Source organism: Penicillium manginii, assembly GCF_028828005.1.
Source record: "Penicillium manginii strain IBT 31320 chromosome Unknown utg000005l:1.0-5665137.0:1.0-5668048.0, whole genome shotgun sequence".
Classification (NCBI taxonomy): domain Eukaryota; kingdom Fungi; phylum Ascomycota; class Eurotiomycetes; order Eurotiales; family Aspergillaceae; genus Penicillium; species Penicillium manginii.
The window spans coordinates 4518984-4534389 of NW_026643106.1; the positions used below are offsets into that span (position 1 = coordinate 4518984).

At 51.1% G+C, this 15406-nt stretch overlaps 5 protein-coding genes across 5 annotated transcripts; 2 read left to right on the top strand and 3 right to left on the bottom strand.

Moving 5' to 3' along the window:
* Positions 1–4546: 4546 nt before the first annotated feature.
* On the top strand, positions 4547–4771 carry N7533_008006 (uncharacterized protein; the record flags this gene model as incomplete). Its single annotated transcript, XM_057104656.1, has 1 exon — positions 4547–4771. The coding sequence occupies one exon, from the start codon at positions 4547–4549 to the stop codon at positions 4769–4771; it is 225 nt and encodes a 74-aa protein (XP_056959613.1).
* Positions 4772–6184: 1413 nt separating this feature from the next.
* On the bottom strand, positions 6185–7044 carry N7533_008007 (TFIIIC subunit 6 family protein; the record flags this gene model as incomplete). Its single annotated transcript, XM_057104657.1, has 2 exons — positions 6185–6904; positions 6970–7044. 2 exons carry the CDS (start codon positions 7042–7044, stop codon positions 6185–6187), a joined length of 795 nt encoding a protein of 264 aa, XP_056959614.1.
* Positions 7045–8072: 1028 nt separating this feature from the next.
* N7533_008008 (uncharacterized protein) lies at positions 8073–9757 on the top strand (the record flags this gene model as incomplete). Its single annotated transcript, XM_057104658.1, has 2 exons — positions 8073–9254; positions 9326–9757. 2 exons carry the CDS (start codon positions 8073–8075, stop codon positions 9755–9757), a joined length of 1614 nt encoding a protein of 537 aa, XP_056959615.1.
* A 1134-nt stretch (positions 9758–10891) lies between these two features.
* N7533_008009 (WD40 repeat domain-containing protein) lies at positions 10892–12967 on the bottom strand (the record flags this gene model as incomplete). Its single annotated transcript, XM_057104659.1, has 4 exons — positions 10892–11043; positions 11117–11963; positions 12035–12541; positions 12629–12967. The coding sequence occupies 4 exons, from the start codon at positions 12965–12967 to the stop codon at positions 10892–10894; spliced, it is 1845 nt and encodes a 614-aa protein (XP_056959616.1).
* A 568-nt stretch (positions 12968–13535) lies between these two features.
* N7533_008010 (STIMATE family protein) lies at positions 13536–14718 on the bottom strand (the record flags this gene model as incomplete). Its single annotated transcript, XM_057104660.1, has 2 exons — positions 13536–14189; positions 14278–14718. Coding segments are annotated over 2 exons (1095 nt in total), but the record flags the coding sequence as incomplete, so codon positions are not given.
* Between the last annotated feature and the right edge of the window lie 688 nt (positions 14719–15406).

A 15406-nucleotide genomic window follows, 5' to 3' on the forward strand; every position in this document is an offset into this window, starting at 1 on the left:
CTGAGAATGAAATGCAAAGCACAGTAAAGCACAGCAAGACAATTGCTTATCGGCAGTTCCGCCAGGGTTGACTTGTTTCCAAAGCATCTGGAATTCAAGAACGGTGACGGTGACTGGTGGGGGAAGGTGGGAAAGATGATATCATGCAGAGATAGCCGGCAAGGAGGAAGAGTGGGGAATTGGAGGCAAACTGAACTCACCAGCGCCATGGACTATTCCACAGATCTATGCAGAAAATGGAAGGGAAAAGGTATGAGGGGAAGGAAATCTAGAAAATCCGGGGAATGGACAGGGTTTAAATACATAAACCTTGGAAAGTATCCAAAAGCATCGTGACAACGGAAGGACAACCGACGGTAGGCGCAGAGTTCAATGTCTCCATAATTGGGACCCGCGGTCTCGACTATCCGCAGCAACGCTCATTCCTTTTTGTGACTAAGAACCGGCGATGGCGGGGATTGTAATTGGTTCAAATCGCCCCTCTCCCCGAGGGCAAGACCGAGAGGGAAAATCCCGCGTCATGCGGGCCGAATAATGCCTCAACTATACACTTCGTAGTGTATACTCTGGCGATAGTATCTATTATTACCTACAGGTATACTATTACTATACCACCTATATCTCGAGTTATATCTAGGCATTCATCATCCTACTAGGTACCAGATAACTAGTATCATTACCAATATTAGAACCCCTATTTATCACCGCAGTGGCAACTGATTCAGTCTTTTTTTTAGACCCCCGTGACCTAACAATCGCAGGGGCAACCAAGTCACCTGCCCAAACAACACCCACTTCAGACACTTCAGAGAATGAAAGAATCCATTAGATGTGTCAGAGTTTGCTTCACCAACACCTCCGCTCATCCCCAGTAAATGCCTCAACCCCAGCCCTACCAAGAAAAATCGTCATGTCCGGGGGATTATCGCCATTGGGGAACTTTTGGGAACCATGAGGACCATCTCACAGCCAAACAGAAGCCAAGCAGGAGTTATCGAGGGGTAATAGCCAAGGCTATTACGCCTGAAAACCCTGGCCCTACTCTAGCCGGCCCGGTCAACCTCTCCAACTCTTGCGTGGTACCTGGATCGTCACTGGTTGCGGGGTAGCCGCCACCAGTGGACGGTGGTCATGGTGAAATCTCTGCAGCGCCGCCCCGCGAGGATCGTGAATCGCTGGAATGGTGAAAGTCTGGATCGGGGGCTTGTCTGGAGGCCGGCGGGGCCTTACGTGATGGCGCCGCACGAAGCCGCCTCATCATTGGAAGTTGTCTCCGACCGGCGATTATTTTGAGGTAATACCTTCCAAGAACGTTCAGCGGAAGAGATTGCGTGAGATAGGACGGAGTCGTGGATGGCGGCATGGGCCATACAGCTTTGTCACGTCAGACTCGTGCTCGTTAGGGTGTATGTATCATCTTATCCCATCCCCTTAGGGAATGATGGTCATCAAGGCCATGGCCGTGATGGGAAAGAAAAATGTTGGCATGCATTTGAAGAGGTCCAAGCAGAGTCGAGGCCAGAATCTGGCCGGCTATCTCTCCGTTGAGAAAACGTCCAATCTGTCCTGCCTCGTGTCCAACCGCACTCAGCTTATCGGAGGCGTAAGGAGAGGGAGAGGCAGAGGCAGACCACCAACTAACGACCTTATCTCTTGTAGAACCCTGCACTTCAAGGATTCCTAGTTGGCATGTTCCTCAAGATACGTGTTCCTAACGGAGACTACATACTACGTTCCCTAGTACTCCACGCGTACCTGGATAACTGAGACAGCGGCAGATCTCTCAATCTCAACCCTCAACATTCTTCAGTCCAAATGTCAAGAACCTCCTACGAACTCCTGCCCAAACAAGGCGCGAGTAGGGCGATTATCCCCTGCGTGTCTGTACTCATCCATGATAACCACATATCCCCCTGTCGAGACCCAAGCTCCATGCCCAAAACAAGGCCGAGTTTTCTGGAATGCAAGATAAGTATTGTCAGACCAAAGCAAACTCTCCTGGTACACCTATGAACTTGAACCTGGGGTAGAACCTCCCTTATCTTGAGGCCCGAGTGCCTACCCTCCCTTAGATCTTGTCGACGTGGCCATACTGCAAAGTCTCTGGGTACATGTCCACCGCGTCGGCGCAAGTACTCGCTACTCAATCTACGATTGGACGTCTGCGTGCCGTGGTACCTGATCGGATCTGCCTGCAGAACAACTCATCTGCAGAACGGCTCTGGCGTCTGGCGGTGAGGCGGATTAGTTGTACAGGATGATGCCGTAGGGTATATCTGTTCATAACAGAGTATTGTTTGGTTTGAGTACCTAGTACAGATGTAGATAATACCAATACTACTACATACTATCCATGTATACCTTCAAGTTAGTATATGCATATTCAGGGCCCATGTTAATGATAGGCCAAGTTCTAGGTTACCTCACCACTGGCCTCCAGGGCTGAGTGTCAGCGAAGAGGTCCAACCCCAGACCACACACCCCTTCACCCTTAACCCTTTCTTCACAGGGGGTCTAGAACACCCAAATAGTCCCGAATAAAAATAACCCTCGAGGAATCTCGGGGATTGAAAATCCTGGAACTACTAGTACACTATTGCGGGCAGCGGAGTCCTGTAAATAAACTGGAGCCCCGGAGATCCAAGAACCAGGAAATCCGGAGTGGCTGGAATGTGCCCCCTTCCCCGGATCGTGAACGATCTGATCCGGCAGGGAAAAATAATTAGAAATAATTGCCTGGAATAATTGTCTTTCATACATAATATTCATAATATTCACTAGTCAAAACCGGGCGATTAGTGCTACGTGCTACGTGCTATGTATGTATGGAGTCTCTCTCCCGCCTCGCCTCGCTCGTCTCGATCCGATTCGACCCCGTGAGACGATCGAGTCCGAAACCAAATTATTAGCCATTATCCACCTGGGCACCGAGGGGAGAATTGAATGGAATCGATAGTGTCGGTTTCCACGGCGGAACAAAGAAACGGTCGAATCCTGGGAAAGCGAATATCCATACGACTTACAGAGTACTACCTAGGTACATATACGGATACCAACTGTACAGAAAAGAATCCATTGAGTGAGTGATCGTCCGGAAGTTGACCCGCGCAAATGGACTCGGTATTCAATTGTCAAATCATCAAAAAGTGTCGGCCACCGCCACTCCGCAAATCTAATCCAATCCAATCCAAAGAATCAGACGATGCCCCTGGCGTGGGGTGTGTGGAGTACAGTGTGTGGTGTGGTGTGGTGTGGTGATGATCAGATCCACTGGGGGTAGGATAGCTTCGACTCCTTTGTACGGAGTAGAGCATACTGAACGGTGAACTGGAATGAAATGAAATCAAGTCTCCTGTTACAATTTCCCCATCTATTTCCCCGGAGCTAGCCCGTGAATAGGGGAGAATTGCCCGACAGAGTGGTTGTTGGGTAGGACGGGATGGGATCAGCGCTTCTCCGGGTTTTCTCCGGCAGAGAAGGAAGCTAGGTACTCCGTAACAGCAGGGTATCCGTAACTTCTAGAAGGAATGAGGGCCCCTTGAAACACAAGCAAAGCCTTGAGTCACAAAATTGGGAGAGTGGGCACTAGCAGTTCCCCAGTGAATGATCCCTTTTAACCATTTCCCCACACTACGCGTCAGGCCGGAAAGCCTCCCGCCCTTCCGGAATGTCTTTATCCAATTATCCCCAGAGTGAGAATGAGGCGATGGGGGGTTGGCGAGGCCGATCCTTCGGAGGAGGTGGAGGTGGAGTGAAGAGTATTTCCGTGTGGGTTCCAGGTGGTACCTGGTAATGTACGGAGTAGTAGTACTGGTAGTACTGGGTACCTGTTGATTCCCTGCCTGGCATGTACCCGGAGAGATTACTTCCAAGGTTGCTAGGCCATTTCCACTAAAGTTGGGGGGATTTGGGATTTTCCGATTAGGAGTTGATCGAGTATAATTACCTTTCCCTTTCCCTTGCCCAGGGGTCAGCTTGATCTTACTTCTAGTCCTTCCATCCACTCTGTTTACCCATTCATTACTAGCCTCTACCTATCAAGCTACTAGGCATTCAACATTCACAGACATCCTAGGATATACTGTATACCACTTCTCTACCTCCTCTCCTCAATCCCATCCAATCCATTAGCAATCCACTGCCCACTGCAAATCGGAAAGACTCGCAACATCCTATCCTCAGTAAGTTCCGAAAGCACCCACCCTCCGTTACATCATATCAAGCACTCCGATCCGCCGAGCTGAGCTCCTCGGGCGCTTTCGGAAGACTCGATCCAACAGCTCGGACAAAAGCTCATGCATCGACAGACACAGACATAAGCCCTGAGGACCCAAAGACATCCATACTATCCGATCCATCAGCCGCGACATTTGATCTAAGCGCCGTACCGAGGTCAAGCTCCTGCCACTTTTATCTACCCGATCAATACAAAAGAGCTCCATCCAGCCAGCTCCAGTCCTTGATAAACACCACGCCATTTCCAACTCTCCAACTGTCCAACACGCCTCAAGCACTTCAAGTTGCACAAACTCCACCTCTCTTCAAAATGGCAACCATCTCCGTCCAAAAGACCCTCTCCCCACCCACAACCGCCAAAGACGCCTTCTCCCAAGACATCTCCCGCGCAATCATGAGCTCGGCATCAAAAGCCAAGCTCCATGATACCCTCCCACCCGCACCACCACCGTCCCCAGTCTCCATGGCCATCGACAGCACAGGCAAAGCAACCAAGTCCAAGCACGAGAAGATCCCTAGCTTGAGTCTTGAGTAAGCCCGCAATTATCTTTCTTCTACGGTCGAGTCGAGTCGAGTCTGTCTTGGTTACTTTCGTCAACATCTCTCACCTCACACGCTGAGCCGAAATGAAAGGAAATGCCAACAGGCGACGCCTTGCCCCTCGACCCCATTTATCTTGCGATGCGACATTTGCGACATTCTTCGGTTCGATTCGGTTAGCGACATGGCGTGATTGTGTTTGTCTGCTTTACTCTGATTTCAATGTTTCGTTTGCTCCCTTGGCCCCTGGTCTTGCGGGCTCTTCGGCTTAATATCTTTGCTTTACATTTGCGATTTGTTCTTTAATCTTGTGGGTTATGGAATGGGATACTGAGGCGTGGGTGGGTGGATGGATGGATGGATGGATTAATTGCCCCGGTTGGGCTGGATACATAAAAGTCATGGCATAGGTGTTCAATGGTGTTCTTAGGATTTGAAATTTAATTTCATTTTATTACTACTTTATGCTTTCTCTCTTTTGACGCTGAGGTTTATTGGGTTCGGGTTCAACTTGATGTTTCGGCGGGTTTTCCGCATATAGGACTAGTGCAGTGCATACGCCGGGCTGGCCTAGCTAACTTAAGCTATAGTGTATTGACATTGGATTGTGTTTACAGTGGTCGGTGTCAGAAGTACATCATGATAGAGACCTGTCCCATCTCACATGTAATGCGGAGTACGAAAAGGAGGTGTGCAAAGGTACATAATTAGATTTGCTTGATTGTATGATGTAAAGAGCGAAAGCGAGATGCTTGGTTTGACTAGTCTAACTTGCTTCCCTATCGGTCTAGACTAAGCACGATGCGATGCGATGCGATACATCAACCCACTCATATTTGCAAAGCTATCGCCACCGCCAGGGTCCCAACGACAGACGGGTCGAATACCCATCCTATTCGATCCGACGAATATGGCTCGGTCGCACGGGGCTGGCTGCTTCGCTTCACCCGAGGCAGATGGGATGGCCGGGGTTGAACTTGATCGACGACCAAGGGCTGGATGACGTTACCCATCACATTGAGGATGATCGCCGGGTTGGGTCTGGAAAATGGACATTTGCATGTGCTTGTGATCGATCCGATTATATTGCCGCGAAGCCGAGTGGGGCCCGTGATTCGGACGGGATCGATCCCCAGTCAAACGGAGAGACCGGGGCAGAACTTGGACAGACAAGAACAATATGGAAGAATTCGAAGGAGATACCTATCCCAGCTTCAGCCGAGTTCTCATCTCGTTCGGACGCGCGACTGGAACCAGCTTTCCTCACAAAAGAGAATGGTCTAGTAAAGCATCATATATGCGACGGCGATCAGGGTCCAGCGATCTAGCCCATAAGCTTATCCCCACCAAATGAGTAAGTAAGTGGGACGAAAAGAAAGCCCGGAAGGACAAACCAGACCAATCCGATTCAGGACGGGTACTGATACTCCGAATCTTCCTCATAGTAAGCACGGAAAAGCATCTCCAACTGCTCCAGAGCATCCATATCGCCGTTCGCAGCCTTCTCGCGCAATTTCTGCACGTCGGCGAGTTGGGCCTCCGTCTTTGCCCACGCAGCAAGACGCTCTGCAACGTCGACATTCCGACGGACCTTATAGACCGTCCTTACGGCATCTGTCTCGCCCTTGCTCTCCTTCAACGCCTGCAGCTTCGCAATAAACTGCGCCTGGTGCGATTGCCCCGCTGGTCGACCGGGCACTGTGGACGGGCCGCCATTGCTTTGACTGCTGGTGGTGAGGTTTGCTTTGCGGCCGACGATCTTGACGCTGTTGGCGGCGAGGAGCTCGAATGCGGGACCGGTGCGGAGGGGCGTGGTGCGGGCGGGATCCATGTCTGGATCTGTGTCTGGGTGGGCGAAGAGGAGCTCTGTGCCTATCTGGTCGGCCCAGGAGCAGCTGAAGATTTGGTTTTGGTATGCGATGATTGGGTTGCACGTGTGGAGGGCTAAGATTTGGATTCGCTCGCGGGTGAGGGAGTCTTCGGCGCTGTCGAGTGGGGTGAAGGCGTCGATGGGTTGGTTTGGATCGTCGTCGTCTTGTGATGGGTCTTTGGATTTGTCGGGTTGACGTTGGCGTGGGGGACGGATTGGACCATGGTGAGCTGTTAGGTCAAGGTTGAGATAGAAGGTCTGGTCACAATGGTTCTCATGTTAGTTGGAGCTGGGGATGGAGTGGAAGGGGAAGAGAATAGTACTTCGGTCTCAGTCGGGTCATACTCATATTCATAGTCGGAGTCGGATTCAGGGTCCAGGTGAGAGTCGATCTCCATACTGGCAATAGAGGGAGTATGGGATTGGTTGTGTGATATCGTATGCCAATGATATTCTGCAGAGTTAAGGTAGGGTACCTTAAACACAGTTAAACACGGAGATGCGACCGAAGCGGAGATAAGGATGAGTCAGCTTTCTAAAATGTTGGCGGTGAGTTTATCAGGTGGCAAGGCTTATATAAGATGGCAGATGACTCCGTTCTACTTTTGAGATCTGTAATACTTGAAAATAGTTATACAATAATATAGATATATTATAGTAAACATATCCTATAGTATAGATAGAAGTGATAATTGGCTTATTTCATACTCTGTACCCTACTCTATACCATACCCCATCATCCTATTCTACCGAGTATGTTATAGGAAGTTATACTTAACCCCGCTTACGTCCACCACTGTCCACTTCACTTCCCCTCATCGGACTACTTCCACTCAGCCTTATACTAGTTTCTTGTTCTCCCGACTCTTCCGCCATTCATTTGATCTTCCCTGATCATCCCTGCACCAATCCCAATCCCTTCTCCCGTTCGCATCGGCCGCTAGTCTAGCCCATTGCATCCGGCTTCTCCATCGCCCTGCATTGCCCATTTCCGCACACTCCCGGTCGCCCATTCTGACTCGTTCGAGGCTTTTTTGCCTTTCGGGTTCGCTTTGGTCTGCTCTTTTTTTTCTGCTCACGAGGAACGCTTGCGCAAGTCGGTACCGCCCATGCCGTTCATCCCGTTCATCCCGCCCACCGTGCCCATCCTATCAATTTGGTCGATTCTGGCCATTCCATCTTTATAGGCCACCCACCCTGCCTAAACCCACTCGCATTCTGCTTTGCTTTGTTATCAACCCATGCCCAGTCTTACTCTGCTGTCGTGATCCCTGGATTTTGTCTCTCTTTTCTCCATTCTTTCTCTTTCCTCCCCTCCTCCCCCTCTCCCTCTCCCTCTCCCTCGCTCTGTCTCAGTCTCTTCATTCCATGATCATCAACTAGACCCTGCGTCAACTCTGGCAGTCCCTGCCGCTTCGTTCAGCAGATGACTCGAACGGCAAAGGTCGCCATTGTTGTCTTGCTGACACTCATCGCTTATGTCTCCATCAACAGTATAGTCCGCGCTACCAATCCTCGCGCTTTCGTCTGGTATGAGGAAGACAAGGATGAGCGCTCGTGGATCGCCAGTTCTCGCTCCTGGTTCGACCGCAAAGCCTGCCGCTGGCTCGGCATCTGCGGTGCGGCGCATTTACAAACGGTTCACGGCCCTTTCGGTCGGCGAAATCCCGCAGAATGGGAAGACCCCGGAGATAGCAACGACGATAATGGTGACGGCGACGGCGACGGCGACAGTACCGACCCTACGAAACCCTGGCAGTCTTACTGGTTTAGCGGCGGGTCCAATCACTCCGACTGGGATGCCAATGAGCGGGAACTCCGGGAGATCCCCGACTATGTCTTCGACTACGCCCCACTCGTCCATCTTTATTCCAAGGAACAATTCTGGCCTGGCGATATCGCTGAGCACCTCTATCACACTACTCCTCATCTCAATTACGACCCCATTCAGTCCGAATCGAAGCATTCAACCCTAAAGGACCTCGATCAACTTAATCAATATCAATGGGGCCGTCCGGTCTTTTTGACCAGCAATGATGATCCCGCGTCCCGTCCGCCGTGGTTGGAGGGCGAGCAAAATATTCCCGAAATCGATGAGAACTTAGTCCAAGAAGAGGCATGGGCCGACTGGGATGGCCGAGTCGATGGTAAAATCCCTGGTGAATCCGCAAAGGATCGTAGTATATGGGACGACCTGCGACATCTCAGCGAAAAAGGCAATGATCAATGGCTCCTTTGGGGCTCGCGGGCAAACCGTATCCTTCATCAGGAGTTGCGCAAGCGCTTTGGCGGTCATCCAATCCAAGAGTCTCTGCTGAAGACTCCGTCTGACAACTCTGGGACCGACAGCCCTGGAGGCCGCAGCGATGCTCCAGCCATTCTGGTCGTCATGGACAAAGGTAATGGCGTCGTTGACGCCTTCTGGTTCTTTTTCTACAGTTTCAATCTGGGAAACACGGTCGTCAATGTGCGCTTCGGTAACCATGTCGGTGACTGGGAGCACTGCCTAATGCGATTTCACAACGGCAAACCGAAAGCCATGTTCTTCAGCGCCCACAATGGCGGCGAAGCCTACCGCTACGAGGCTATAGAAAAGATCGGGCAACGAGTGAGTCACCGTCATCAGCGCAGTAACGAAATGAGACCAGAGTCGCACAATTCTAACACAAATCATTCCAGCCCGTCATATACTCCGCCGAAGGAAGTCATGCCATGTACGCCACAGCCGGGGTGCACGAATATATTCTCCCATGGGGACTACTGCATGACGTGACAGATCGGGGCCCACTGTGGGATCCCTTGCAGAATAAGCAAGCATATACCTACGCCAACAATACTCTCCGCGCATCCACCGTGAATCCAAAGTCACCAACAGAGTGGTTTTTCTTCCGCGGCCACTGGGGCGACAAATTCTACCCGCTCGGCGATCGTCGCCAGTACAGATTCGCCGGCCAATATCACTTCGTGAACGGACCGCTTGGACCTCGATTTAAAAATCTCAACCGCCGCAAGCTCTGTCAGGGTCCGGATCGGGCCGCCTGCGTGATTAAAGACTTCATTGGAGATGATGTGCGGACTCCGCGATGGACTTCGTCTGGTACTGGGGAGTGATTGTGCCCAGCCATTCGCAAACTATCCTTCCTCCGATCCTCTTTTGCCAAGCCCTTCCCTCGGCATACCACCACACCACATTTCATCCCACCCTGCACGTACCTCACCCATCTACTCTCACGAATTATTACATGACTCAACACTCGCCGGTTTACAAGATCCTGATATACCACTTTGTTTTCGATTTATACCCCTGATATCCCTGCATTTTTCCAAGACCAGACAGGATAGACCTGATCATGTCTCGACGGAAGCGTTTCAAATTCCCATTTCCTATTCTTACTATTTGCTCTACTTTACGATTGACAGTTATCTACGAAACCACTCTTATCTTACTTGCTTCCCTGATTGCTCTTCTCGGGAGATCGTGATGAGAAAAACCCAACTACGATTTATTTGAAATTTTGTCTCTCTTTTATATCCCTGGTACTTTTCTTGGTGACCATTTTGCTTTGATCTCAGGCTGATACGAGAGAAGAACGTATAGTAGATGGATTGCTTCTTTGGGTCCTTGCGGAGTTCAAGTTCATTATATTATATTTATCTGGACTGGTCATTAAATTATTTTTTTTTGCTGCTGCTGCTGCCGTTCCGCTGTCGTGTCATTGGGACGGGAGCGTGCGAGGCGAGTTTGCTTCTTTTGGTCAAGGGTTTCTATCTTTCCTTTGCCTATCTCTCTACCTCTCCTAGAAGACAAACTGGAAAAAAAAGTAGTATACAATACACTGATTAGAGATTTACGACAATTGCCATGAGGAAGGAATCTTACAGGCTCGGAACCTCCGAGTCGGGACTAGTATATAGGGCTAGTAGCCCTGGAACTTTGGCAGTACTAGTCTCCCGACCCTATGTATTGGAACCTTTCTGCAATCCCAGTTCATGCGTAAATACTTTTATTTGAATGTTGATTCTAATATGAAGTGAATCATACATCCATGCAGAGCGAGCGCTACCATCCAACTCTAATATGCCGATATACGCCGAATATACAAACAAATCCAATCGATACATGAGAATGGGCAATACATGACCGGTCCACAGCCTCGGACGTGGCAAGATATCAAATCAAATCAAATCCTCCACCTGCGAGGCAGAAAGGAACTTCTTTGAAAATCCGCCTTCAATCCCGCACGTCTATCCACGGATCTCCCAAAGTCGCACACGGCCTTGCTCATTAGCGACGGCCAATTGCTCCGAGTTAGGCGAGATAGCCACGGATGAAATTCGGCCGAGGGGTGTGTTGGATGTAGGCCAGTTCCTGTAGACGGTGCAGGAGGGGAGATGGACTGAAAAAGAAGTCGTTAGTAAACGGAAGGAACCTATTACCCAAGGGAAAGGAAAGGAAGGAAAGAAACATACCAAGTCGCAAAGCATCACGCTTCCACCGACTAGCCATAGCAAGCATCTGTCCATCCGGCGCGAAAACCAAATGACTGATCGGGGTAGTAAGTTGATCCAAAGCACGCGCAGGAACGGGGTTTCTAGGAACGCCGTTCTGAACATCCTTCTCGGCAGCATTAGCGTACGCAGCCGCCCAATCCCTCCGATCATAAATATTGACCACGCCGCTCGAACTACCGATCGCAACCCACCGATCCCCACCGAGCTGGGTGCGACCCGATCTCCCGCCGAGACTGAGAACCGTCGTACCGACAGCACCGGCGTCCACCCACCGCGCCACAACACGGCGCAACTTCCCATCCCACTCCGAAACCTCACCGTTCTTACTGGCAACGGTTAGTCCCTCGCCATCGGACCACCAGGCGAAATCGGCCACGCCGCCCCGGCCGTCGACGCGGACTTGCGCAATCCATTGCGCGGTGCCGCTGTCCAGGACGTTGATTAGGCCGCCGCCTTTGCGGCTGCTGCCGATTACACCGACGTAGCGGCCGCATGGGGAGACCTTGAAGCGTTCCATGGACTTTTGCTCGTTGCGGTCTGAGGCGCTATTGACCTTGTCCACTTTGCCGGTGTCTAGGTCCCAGATGTGGAAGTAGCGGCGGCGGCCGGAGGCGAAGATTCGGTTGCCGCTGGGTGCGGCGAAGGTCGAGGTGTGGAGTGGTGTGCGGCGGATGTGCAGGGATGTTAGGAGGGGGTTTGGAGATGGGGATGAGGGGGAGATGTGGTGGAGGAAGAGGGTTGATGCTGGGCCTGACGAGAGCAGGAGGGGATAGTGTGGGTGGAAAGTGAGGGAGTCGACGGATGACTAGAAGGGGTTGTTATGTTAGCAATATATTCTTCTTCTTTGATATAGCTTTCGTTCGTTCGTTCTCTTACCGGCTGTGTCTTGCCAACGTCCTTCAGACGCTGAATATCCAGAACTTCCTGGCGCAATTTGCGCTTCCCGGCTGTGCGGTTATCCTCGACCCGAGTGAGATCTGAGGCGTTTTGGAGCAGTTTGGCGAGAGGCTGCATGGATAGTTGCTCCTCCTCGTCGGAGTCCATCTCTTCGGCGCTATCCGCGTCCGAGTCGTCCGAGTCCACCTTGCGACGCTTGGCCGCGAGCTCGGGGTTGGCCCAGTCGGGCGTGGGGTGAAGGCGCTGGAATTGTTTGCGCAGTCGTCGAACGTAATCTTTGCCATTGATAACATCTTCGTCTTCGGTGGTGCGCAACTTGCGCAGCTTAGCCTGGCCAGCTAGCGAGACTGCGATGCGCTCGTCGTCACTATCGGCCCAGACGGCCGGGGCAGCCTCCTCGTCCGAGTCCTCCTCATCCGATGGTGTCTCCGGGGAAGGAATCATGTCCGTATCAGCGGGTGCACTGCCCGAGTCGAGGAAGAAGAGCTGGAAAGTAACACAATCTCGTTAGTTATGCGCAATATCACAATGCGCTGGGAAACAGTAACACCAGCGGGGAAAGAAATCACATACATCCGCATCAGCCATATCAGCCAAATCCCCCTGCTCCTCCCCATCACTCTCATGACCAGCACCCTCACTATCCTCATCACTGAGCAGGGTAAGCTGCATCGCATCCGCACGCTCCTGCTGATTCTTCAACGCCCCCATGAACCCCTCGTCGTCGCCGAAGAGCATCTGCTCAAGCTTCCTCTCCGCGGCATCCTTTTCGGGAGCATCGTCCTCGTCACTGGAGGTGTCGTCGTCCATGTTAATGTCGTTGTCTGCGGGACCGGGGTGCATCGGCGCATTGTCGAGCGGAGACCGGGGAGTCGTCCGCTTGGTTTTTTGCTTGAGGGCTGTTTTAGGCATTTTATCGGGACACTTTCTACCCTGAGAATAGAAATTGGCTCGAAATTTATTCGCTCCGCAGGTTCGGCGTGGGAGCTTGGCTGTTTCGTTGCAGAAAAAAAATTGGGATTGGGCGGCAGAAAGGCGGCTACGGGTGGAGGGCGGTGTGATGTGAAGGCATCTGTGCTGTAGTAAACTTCAAACGTTTTATTTGAGGGTATTTCAAGTTTTAAGCAAAATTGAATGTGAGATCAATTGCTTCAAATGCATTCAAGCCCTCGAGCTGGAGTACTAGTACTAGTAGCAGCATGACTTGGAGCCTCACAAAGCAACTTGAACCTTGGAAGTCAAGTTGGGGTTAGAAATATATAATTACTACGCCCGGGCGAGTACCTAGGTAGGTACTAGTACTAGTATGCGGCAGTAGAACAATAAACATAGGCTCTAATCGATAAAATACTCAATACTAATAATCGTGTACACATATATTCATAATTCCCCATACGCCAGCGATGATCAATTCCCAAACTCCGAGGCTCTTTGAGCCACCATCAGTGCTTCATGGCGCAGTAGGATCCGAACCTTACCTACGGCCATTCTGACCACCGCTCCCACTCGAATTGGGTGGTTCAGATTGATAGGGCGGGGCAGGAGTATGATCTTCCGAGTAGCGCCCTTCAGACTCTTGAAGCGAAGTTGCCGTGACCGTAGCCGTGGCCGTGGTCTGGGTGAGTGACTTGGCGATAGATGACTTCCGCGGCGCCTCATCTTCAATATCCGAATCAGATGAGTATGCCTCATCGATACCTGCGAGCAAACCCTCGCGCCCCACGCTATCATTCGCTGATTCGTCGGTCGTGATGTCAGAATTATAACCGTCCTGGGACATCGACTTCTTGATGAAGATGTCGATGATGTAATATTGAATGGCATTCATCGTTACAGGGAAGAGGAGCATGACGAAGATGATTTGCAGGGCTGTGTTCCCTTCTGTCCATTGTAGAGCCCAGTCGCCGATTTTGACGATGAAGGGGAATAGCTGGATCAGGAAGAAGACACAGACTTTCATGCCGAGTAGTCCGATGAAGTAAATGATAGACTGCTTGAACCACCAAGATGCCTTTGGGGGCTGGCCGTAGTTACCGGACTCGATTGATTCGGGCGGATTGGCTAGTGGCGTGTAGGAGGCGAGAATGTTTAAGACGCGGAGAATGAGAATCAGGATCGGGATGCCGAGAGTTGTCTGGGATGTTTTTTTTTTTGTTAGCATGGCTGTTTATGCAGATGTTTGTGTTTGTGGCATATTGGTCGCTGGGAGATGAGATACTCACGTCGATTCCTAGGTTTAGCAAATAGAACGAACAGGGATTCGGTCTATACGACGGCCTGATCTCTATCTGACCGGCCGAGAACATGGACATGGTGAGGTTAAGAAGGTGAAGCATTGCCGAGCCAAAGACCTGCTTCGAGCCGTCAAATGCCCACACCTTCAGTGGTCGTTGCGGCCGTTCTCTCCACCGCTTGAAGACTAAGGAAAGTAACGCCAGTCCTCCAAGCGCCAACTGAACTAGAAGAGAGAATGATCCTAATAAGTGGCATTCTCCCTGATCCTCTCCACCAGAACCGCCAGATTCAGAGGCGGATGCGCCGTGGTAGAATAGCTTATGGCCATCAGACGGTGATGGCGTCGGGTCAGAATATGAGGTTTGGGAAGCGGCGATGAGACTTGATGTCGCTCTTGCGGCTACCATCATGGGGGCAGCGAAATCCATTGTGAACAGAGACTGTGTAATGTATTTTGTAGGCCGATAGATCAAGAGGTTGGAAGTAGTGCCTGGAGAGTGCAGGATGATTCACAGAGGTTGCGATGGGGTTGGGGCCAAGATGCTAGGCGGCTGGTGTAACCCGGGGGCGCTCTGGATGCCACTAGGCTGATTGATGGCGAAGTTTCAGTTTGTCATGAACTGGGTGAGTTTATGTAAATGGGGAACGAGAGAACAAATGAAGAGATAAGTTCTCTCGACAAGGCTCCAAAACCGGGCAGTGTTGCAGTCGCAGAGCTCTGGAGGCGGTCACGGTCTCTCCCCGCACCGGGATCGACGCGGCTAACCCGGGGCTAGACGTTGCTTGTTGGACGAGGGTGAACTCTGCTGTTGAGACTATGTACCTTATTAGAGGCAATGAACTTCCTGTTTTTTTCACCGTGACTCTTCAATTTGAGAGGGAATTCCCCTGGTTTCCGTTTCTCAAGGGGGTTTCCAAAGTGAGGACAGGGAGCGAGTTATAGTCCCTTAATTGGACCCTGCCGGAGGGTGGAGTCGAGTGCGGCTGTGACGCAGTGTCTGACTTACCCTGTCTGATGTATGATTAGATCTTGGCTACTTAGATTGGAAAGTGGAAAAGCCATGATAAACGGGGAGTAGAGATTTAAGATAATAGACGATATGGGGCACGGAAACT